General features: G+C 32.3%; 3 protein-coding genes across 3 annotated transcripts; 1 reads left to right on the forward strand and 2 right to left on the reverse strand.

Moving 5' to 3' along the window:
- Positions 1–629: 629 nt before the first annotated feature.
- On the reverse strand, positions 630–2,168 carry EIN_310230 (Rho/RAC guanine nucleotide exchange factor, putative; the record flags this gene model as incomplete). Its single annotated transcript, XM_004184278.1, has 1 exon — positions 630–2,168. The coding sequence occupies one exon, from the start codon at positions 2,166–2,168 to the stop codon at positions 630–632; it is 1,539 nt and encodes a 512-aa protein (XP_004184326.1).
- Positions 2,169–3,214: 1,046 nt separating this feature from the next.
- EIN_310240 (transcription factor MYB23, putative) lies at positions 3,215–3,658 on the reverse strand (the record flags this gene model as incomplete). The annotated part of the gene is made up of 1 exon (XM_004184279.1): positions 3,215–3,658. The coding sequence occupies one exon, from the start codon at positions 3,656–3,658 to the stop codon at positions 3,215–3,217; it is 444 nt and encodes a 147-aa protein (XP_004184327.1).
- Positions 3,659–7,735: 4,077 nt separating this feature from the next.
- On the forward strand, positions 7,736–9,846 carry EIN_310250 (hypothetical protein; the record flags this gene model as incomplete). Its single annotated transcript, XM_004184280.1, has 3 exons — positions 7,736–9,197; positions 9,282–9,553; positions 9,677–9,846. Coding segments are annotated over 3 exons (1,904 nt in total), but the record flags the coding sequence as incomplete, so codon positions are not given.

The following is a 9,846-nucleotide window of genomic DNA, read 5'->3' on the forward strand; positions in this document are numbered from 1 at the left end:
TTGAATGGCGGTTACAATATGAAAGCACTCAACATGGTCGTAGAAAACGCTCCAGTTGATCCAGACTACATTACTGATATCCCACTAGTCGAGAAAGACTCCTCAGACCCTGTCCGATTTAGTTTGTTTCTACACTCTATGTACTATATACAATTAATTAAAATACTATAATAGTATAATTCTAAAAATAGTTAGAATGGTTTGTGGAGTAACACAACAGATGTTCTTGACGCTTCAATTGCGCCTTCTGTTCTGATGAACGACCCACGACCGCAACCAGAGAGGTACAGAGTCCTTTATGATTTCGATACAGTAGAAGATAACGAACTTTCGTTAAAAAAAGACGACATAGTACTTATCTACAAAAAGGGGTCGGATTGGTGGGAAGGAGAGGTGAATGGGCTTCGTGGTCTGGTGCCTTCCAATTTCCTTGTTGTTGTTTGATTTATGTTTACATTAAAGTCAGTACACCGTAATTGACTTTATTTATATGATTGAGAAGTCGTGGGTTTTGAAAGAAAACAGCGAATTGTTCTGAAAGTATTACACGTAAATAAATTAATCACACTTCTTTGGAAAAGAGTCGAGACAAATGTTAAAAACTGGTATATTATACCATAAAAGAACTATTACTTCTGTGGTCTTCTCTTTTGTGGCACATGGAGTGATTTCAATAAGTCAGTCTGACTTGTCTGTGTTTGAGTGTTTTGGAGACTTTGTTGTGGATATTGTTGGATACCCATTTGGCTTGTCTGCATATTAACATATTGAGGATTTTGATATAGATTTATAGGTTGGTATATCTGGCTATTCTGGTTGAATACGGGCGTATTGAATAGCATTGGATTGAACAACACACCTTGAGGGAGTACTTGTTGCTGTGTCTGTGTTGTTTCTTGGTACATTTGTGGCGCTTCAATAATTTTGGGACCATTTTTCTTGAGTTGAAGAGGTGCCTTCTTGACTCTCGGCTTACTCAAAGCTTCTTGTTGTTTTGTGTACATCGCAAGTAAACACGCGTCACACACTGTTCTCAAGGACCCACCTGCAACTAACGCAATTTTAGTCATTGCGCATACGCCGCAAACCTTCTTATTGCATTTCTCACAGATCTTCGAATTACACCCAAATCGATTCAAATATTTTCTACAGCAAGGACAGTCATCGTCGTTTTGTCGTAATTTAATAGTTTTGATTCTTTCCTTCTCTGAGACGAGTAACGGAGTGAGTGCGTCAAACGATTTTTTAGCGTTCGCCGCATCTAAAAAAGTGATTTCCAACGTTTCAATTTGGTCACTCTCTTGTTTTGGTTCTTTGAAGGAGACAACGACGATCTTGTCACCTTTCATCACAGCTTTTTCCAATTTGCCAACAGTGAACACTGCAAACAATTTGAGCTTCTCCTTCTCTGCGTTTGTGAACATCAAAATATCTGTTAAGAATACAAAAGTGAGTTTGTTGTGTTTGTCCTTGAAGAGTAAGTCGACTTGAGTTTCGAGGACAAATTTCCTCCACGGTCGAATAAAGAATTGTTGTTGTTCTTTAGGAAGTCGATTCCGTATTTTAAGTAAGTTGTGCCGTCTCTGTTCATCGGCTATCGACTCGTTCACACTCAACGCTAACTCTTTGATTTGGTCGAGCGCTACTTTGATCTCGTTTTTGCCTTCGGTGCCGTCGGGAGTGTTCTTCAACAAGTCTTCCAAGAGTAGCCGATACCTCGGAACCCGTTGGACGGGCATAATAAGAAAGGAGTTCAAGTCAAGTTTTGTACTCTCAGGACCTTCAATCGAATTTCTGAGCTGTTCCAAATAGTCTGCACACTTCTCGTCTTTATTCAGGTTCTCAACTTCGTTCAAAGCATACGCGTTATTCGCTACATACATGTTATACACTTTGAGGTATGGCTGCATCTTGATAAAAATTCTCCCAAGATCCTCGGAGAATCTGTTACTCTTTTTGGCCTCTGCGAAGTCTTTCATCATACTTGTTGACACCGAAATGATGGAGTCTAAAAAGCGGAATATCTCTTCAGAGTCGTCCAGCTCTACTATTGGTGGTATTCGAGTGGTCATATCATCGTAATAAATAATTTGGCAAGTCTGTAGTGATTTTAGGTATGACTCTTCTGTGTTATATATTTCGTTGAGGATGTGTTCTCTCTTGTTCATCACCTCTTTCTTCTCTTTTAAAGGTTTGAAATGGTTTTTCAAAGACTAATATATTTCAATCATTATTTAATTACATATTTTACTATATTCATTTTAAAATAGTTTAAACTATTTTTATTGTATTATTAACAAATTTACTATTATAATAATTCGTTTTCTAATTAGTTGTATATATTATAAATAATTTATATATAGTTTTTTTGTATAACAAAATCTGAAAATGTTTTTCTCAATCACCCTATGAAAGTACTGCACCTTTATTCAATTTTTTCTTGAGGACGAAAAAATGGTTGAATAAATATCCAGGGTTAGACCAAGTTTTTAGACGGAATTTTTGCTTTATTTATTTGTAGAAAATGTAACCATTTCCAATCAAGAACCCAAAACACCTGAACTGTGAATTCGAAATACTTGAACAAAAAAATGTTAAAACAATAATAAAAACAACTATTAATTACCAACAACTAAATAAGAACAAAAATAACACATTTTTGTTTTACCAAATACTGTAAACATTTATGCTTTTTTTTTAAATCGTGTTTTTAGGAGATAAATAAGCAGTTCTAACAAAGAATTATTCATTGTTACCAGATTATTTCAAATGCTAAAGTATTACTTGTAAAAAGCAATTGTTCATGTTAATCATAATTTTTGGTCAAAAAAAGATGTACTTAACTGGAAGAATGGAATTTTTACCCAAAAGAGCAAAAATGCTTGGATTATCTAAACAGAATCTTTTACTGACTGTGTTTTGTTTGGCCGAAATATTGCTGTTTATTTTACTGGGATTTTGCAAAGTTCAGTTCTAGTTAAAGAAGTAATAAAAGTGTTATAGTGTGAACCAATGACGAAAAACATTTTCGACTTCTGTATAAACCGGTTAAAAACCCACAAAAATGGTTGCTTCTGATACAAAAAAATCATGTGGTCAAAGCACGTGTTTTGCTTTTGTTTTTCAATGTTTGATTTGACTTGACTGAAGGTGCAGAGACACTTTTTGGACGTTTGTAAAAGAAGAAAGTAAAAACGAGTGAATAAAGTACACATTACAAAACAGTGAAAAGGGCTGGGGAGACTGCCGTGAATGCAGACATGGAGCAAATCTTTTTGGTCTTGCACGTGAAACGATTTTTGATATCATTAGCAGTCCTTCCGGGCAAGTGTTTTCTAATATAACTCCATTGATTCCCAACCTTTTTATGAAGCCTAAAGAGTATAGCGTCTTCGTGTGGCTTCCACGAAGTCTTATCGATTTTAGGGTCTAAATGGTTACACCATCGTTCGCGACATTGTTTTCGCGTTCGACTGGGGATACGGTCTGCAATCGACTGCCAATGCTTTGGCCCATAAATCGAGACGGCTTCTTCAAGAAGTCGGTCTTCTTCCAAAGTCCACGAATGGCTATACTTCTTCTTGAATGGCCCAGACATTTGTTTCGAAATGTCTTCAGAGGATTGGTCGATCGCATGTTGTGAAGAGTTTGTTGACATTATTTGCCAGTTTCTTTGCAAACCGCCTTAAATACCACTGGACAAAAATAAAACACTTGAATTCTTTTTCGTGACAACTTTTTTTTTCAAAAGATGCTTAGAAAAAAAGTTGAATAAAGATTCACAGAAAGTTCAGACTGTTTTATGGGAAGTGTGTACTATATAGTATAGTATTTTTATTATATTTTTACTATACACTATAAAAAACACATTACTAGTTTTTTGTATTTCAGTAAAATGGGAAGATGGTTATTCTATTTTGAACGAATTAAAAACGGATTTGATTGGTTCGATAATATCGTTTTTTTTTCGTTGGAAATTTATAACACGGAATGAACAAAGACTCGGGATTATTGGCATTAACATACACCCGAAATTGTGCGACGTGTCTCACCAGTATCCGTGTTTTCTCGCCCAAAAGACCGTGCACCTTTGTTCAAGTTTGTTATTTGTGCCAAATCGGTTGGGCAGTTTTGCTGACAATTCCATTTTTGAATTGGCCGTTTTGGGAGAAGGTGCGAGATAAACGCGTAAATTAACGGGCAATTATACAGTTTCTTCGGTCGAACGTTCTGCGGTGCACAAAAAACAACATTTTTTAAAATTTTCCCATTTTGTAATACCAGAGCCTTGTTTTCATTCGACGGTATTTTTGGGCGGTTTTTTTCTTCATTTATTTTGTTCTTTTATTATTACCAATTAATAATAAAAGTGTTAAAATTTTATTATATGACTGTCATTTCAAACCCAAAATGAAATGCTTCCCAAAAAACACGTGTTGGCTCCAATGTGAAAAAAATGTCGCTTGAAATAATCGACAAATAAATTCAGAAGAAAAGAACACCAGCAAAGCAGGCGCTTTATAACCAAAAACAAGTAAAAATGTGAATTGCTGTGTTTTTCCCGAATACTCTATATGCTATGGGCCGTGAAAGCTACGGAACGAAACAAATTAAATTCCGCATAAAATGCCACGAATTGGAATGAATGGATGTCTATTTTAGAAAAAATTATTAAAAAAGACATGTACAAACAACAAAAAACTTTTGGTATTTTTGGACTCGAATATAATTTCGCATGGAATCATAGTTTTTTCAACCAGTTTGAAGGGACTCAGTTCTCTTTATGTTCTGTTCGCACAGAGTTTTTGGTAGAGAGTAAAAGATATGGAGAAAATATCATGATTTTATAAGAGTATTAAATCATTTTTCTCTATTTGGTTAAAAAGGAACTTACATAATTTCATTCATGGTTGTTTTTATATAGATTTTATATTTTGTTTAACGAGGGGTGCCTTTATCAGTTTAAATTAAAAATTTAGTTCATCATTTTTAGCCATATCATTTTATAATACAGAACAAAGTTTGTAATTTTTATTTAGAGATTTATATTTATTGTTAATTAACAAGAACAAGTCTGGTTAAAAAACATATATGTTTGGTTTTTATTGTGAAGTTGTATTAAATTTTGAATCATTTACAATGACAATCAAAAATCATACATTTTAACAACTCTCATTATTATATTTAAAAAGATATGAATAATAGTAATGATATTTGTAAAAATTTATTTCAAAACAATTATTCGGGCTAACACAACGAATAACTTGAAGTGACGTTTTGTTAAATTTGTTCATTGAAACGATTTCAACGGTGTAATGTAGATAAAGGAATTAAACAAATTAAAATGATAATTATTTGTATATGTTATAATCGTTATTTAAATAAAGTTAATCAATTGATAATACTAAATATTGTAATGAAAAAACAATAGTTTGTTATTTGACAATTTTTGCAAGTTTCAAAAATTGTCAATTTGTTAATATTTCATGTATAGAAATTTAAAAAAATAATTATACTATTGCTTTTAATATTTCATAATTTGTTCGCAATAAAAAAATAAATCACGTTTGGTCAATTCTTATACAAACGAAAATTCGTAAATTGATAATATTTTTAAATACAATTTATAGAAAAAAGTGATACATTAAACAAGATATACACTTTAAATGTTATGTAATATATGATATACATAAACGATTAAATAGAAAAGGAAAGTAAAACAATATTTTTTAAGTGTTTCAACAAGTTGTTTTTTGATATTTTTTTGATATTTTTTGATATCAACAGTTAGAGAACATTTTCAAACAAACAATTATATTAAAAATCATTCAATTTTCATTAATTTAAATTCAAATTATGATTGTGATTATAAAAAATATTATAATTTTTATAATTGTAAATTTAAATATTCTTTTTATTTCATTAATAACAATAATCATTCAAATATAATTAAAAATAGTTAGTTTATTTTTTATCATTGTAATTGTATTAATTATAAATAATTTTTTTAGGAGAAGAAATCGATTATGCTTTACTCTTGTAAAAATTAAAGAGTCTACATAGCGCCGAGGAGTCATCTTTTATAACCCACATCTTTGCCCCTGGTATTACCAGGTTTTATCCAAACCAATATTAAATAGCGGTCCTGTGCTATTCAAAATGGCAAGAATCTGTTTTGATGATCGAATGGAGAGACAATCTGACCCTCTAAGTTCAGAGCGTTTCCTTCAAAGCCTTTGGAAACACAGAGTTGGGACTTGCTGGAACGGCGAAGATGCGAGGTGACAAAGCTCGACTTACTCTTCCTAGTATATTGCCTTTGGGGGTTAACATACCCTATCCAACCACCAGTATAACTTCCGGTGGGAAATCTCGCTTATCGGAGGCATCGATAGCTACTTTTGACGACTCACACTTTGTGGTGTCTCCCTTGTGTAGGGTTGATCTCATTGTATTAATTATAAATTAATAGCATATAGTCAACACAATTATATTTGTTTAAATAAAGGGATTATCAAAAGTAAAAAAAAACATGAACTTGAATTATAGATGTACTTTTTGGTTGTATTAAGAGCAGAAAAACCAATTACAGTTAGACAAGTTTGCCTTAAATGGAATAGTTTGACTTAAATAGTTCACTTTAATGGTTTAAAAACTAATTATAATAGTAAACAGTAAGTTAAACTAGAAAAAAATATAATGGTTAAATAAAATAATATTTAAATTACTATTAATTACATCGTTTTGTGTAACAGTCGAATCTTGAAAAATAAAACCACGACACATGTTAAGTATTGTTTTGTATATTTCTACGTGTTTGTTTCGTTGAGTTCAAACACGTCAAACATTTTCTACCTCATTCGGAAACGTTTGTGTTACTTTATTTTTATTGCAAATACAATAAATTAGCAGTATCTCCTATCGCGACGGGGAAATACTGCTTTTAACTTAACCAAATAATAATATCTATAAAAACGAATTCAACGAAAGGAAATACTGCCAAACCTCCCAACAGTGGGATTCATTAAGAATCTCCGCTTGATTTTGGCAAATGAAACGTGGACCCACTCTTTAAAGAGCATGTCTATCTTGTTTTTGGTTTGTTCTTAAGAAATGCTCAAATAATAGAGAACAACAAAAATAATAATTACACACTCTAGGGAAATTAGACTGTATTTATAATTGAATTTGAAATGTTATGGTTACTTTATTTGACAAATTTTGATAAAACTTTATTGTTTGTGATTACATTAAAATGTTGGTGATGATCATGATCATGTGATAATTTATTGGTATCTTTACTTGTTTATAGCTTTCTTATTCTTTATATAGTGTGTTTAAGTTTTTGACTTGCTTTTTATTATTCAATTTTTTATATAAACTTGATTATAAAAAAGCAATTTATTAGTTCAGGTTATAGTTCGAAAAATATTATAATTGAACTATAATTTTTACCATTTAACTCAAACTTGTCATACTGTAAACTCTTAAAAAATAGATCATGTAGTACTATGAATATCTGATAATATTTCTATAACACAAATAAATAACAAATATATTATAATCTATAGTTTCTAATATTAAACACTTAAAAAATAAAATTTAAAGGAAATGTGTAAGTTAAAATAATTATTAATTATTTAACTATTTCATTTGTTTGTCAAAATATTTTTATATATATATTTAATATATTTAATATATAGATTATAATTTACAACTACAAATAATAAATTCAATGGTTCAGATCGAGTCAGTTTATTTAATGAAAGTAGCCCTTCATTTTGAAACATACTCCGACGTATACTCGTTTATTCAAGTTTCCAAATCGTGTTTAGAGTCTGTCAAAATGCTTCACATCAATCCTTGGTTCATATCCATTCAAAACATTAAGACTTTCTTTTACCACTTCCACACAGAGACTATTAACTGCTTGTACTTCGACTTTTTTGATGAGACGATATTCTCGATGGTCTCATGCATCCGTTGTCCAAATTTCAACAGTTTTGTGAAGTCAAAAGAAGATCAACTTTTGCCTTTACTGAGTAAAATATATTATATAGGACTCTATAACGATGACAAACAAAAGCTTGAACCCACTTGCAATTTTTTTATACAAAATGCAAAACGAATTAATTCACTTCGAAAGGTCAGAGGAGAACTCAACCCCGTTGTCAAATTTTTCGAGAGTTACACATCAAAGGGAAACGACTTATTTGCACGATTCCCGTATACCATTGAAGTGCTTTCTGAGCCGAAAATGTCGCAATTTACTGAAGTGAGTCTTACGCAACAACTGATGAAGTACATCCCACAAAATGGAATCACAAAAATCATCTTCATAGCCAACGAACATCGGACTAAACAGGAAGACTTAAGGTTCTTTGAAGGTGTAGATTATCACTACGATGCGATGGTTAAAGATCAATGTGATTATAAGGGGGATGCTGTAATCAACCCAGCGGGTTTAATGACAATTAAAAATACGACTGATTGTAAGAAGTTCAATGGAATTATTGAAAAGTGTTTTGCCACACAGGTCAGTGTTTCGTTTTCGGAGGGGAACACATTGGAGAGGGTGTTGGCTAATGAAAAACAAGACGTCTGGAACGTCCCAAAGTGCGTGGAAAATTTGTCGTTGAAATTGAACAACATAAATGAAGAACATAAGATTCATATTCCGATTTTATTCGACTCAGTACAAGAGTTTAACTTGGATAGCTCTGCAATGTTCGATGTTCATGACACGTTTTCGAATATCGAAGAGTTGATGTTGGAGAATGTTCTGAGTGTGACTCTTAAAATGACAGATGCAAAGAACTTGAAAAGAGTCTGTCTTGAGAATTGTACTGACGTTGACATCATTTCAAAATATGGAATTACAGAAAAGGTGATGATTGAGACATGCTCGAAAATACGAGTCAATGCGAGTATAGACCACATCGCCAATTTTTTGGTCATGAGAACGACTCAGTGTGTATTCAGAGCAACGGTCTTTGATAAGACGTTTGTTCAAATTGAAGACTCCACTGATATGTTTTTTGAACAGAAGTTTGGTGATGAGAAAAGTAAAATGTGTCCTTTTGGATTTTGTAATATAAGTCTGGAGAAGTTTGAAAAACTTGTGTCGACTGTTGTATATTACCCATCACACACTTTTATGAGGATGGTCGACTTAATCGAGCCGGAGAAATATTTCTGTTTGTTCGTTTGCAATTGAGTTGGTTTGATACCCAAGAAATTTGTGTTGATAGAAACAAGTAAAATGAAAGTGTAACAAAAAGGGATGAAAAAGCTCTTCATGGATTGTCCACACATTTTAGTGCAAAATGATGTTGTGAAGAGGATGAAGAGTGTTGATGGGTGGTTGATCAATGTGATGTACTCGACCGACTTTTGCAATGTGGACAATCGCGACCAGAAAATGATCTTTTTGGAAAATGACAATTGGGTTAAGTGTAAAGAAGCGATCCGTTATTTTGAAGTTACTGTGGAGCACATGAGTGTGATGTCTGTTGGGTTGGTTAATATCAGCACATTTGTGTATCAAGAGGATGTTTGTAACAACTTCATTTAAATTCAAATAGATAATTTTATCTCTCTTATAACGGGATTGTTGTATTTATATATTTATAGTAATACAATTGAGTTAAGTCAATTTAAAGATTCTTATTAGTAGCAACATTGTGGGTGGGTGAAAGGGTCAATTGGATACTTTTCAGATGAAGGAAAAATCTTTTTTGAGAGTTGTGATGAAGTGGGACACATGTCCCCATATGGAAGAAAAGAGGGGCAAAAGGATGTAATAGGGTGTGGGTATTACCCAAAGACTCGTAGAGTTTTCACAAA

The sequence above is a fragment of the Entamoeba invadens genome (genome assembly GCF_000330505.1).
Source record: "Entamoeba invadens IP1 unplaced genomic scaffold scaff_1105074725651, whole genome shotgun sequence".
In the NCBI taxonomy this organism is placed as follows: domain Eukaryota; phylum Evosea; order Mastigamoebida; family Endamoebidae; genus Entamoeba; species Entamoeba invadens.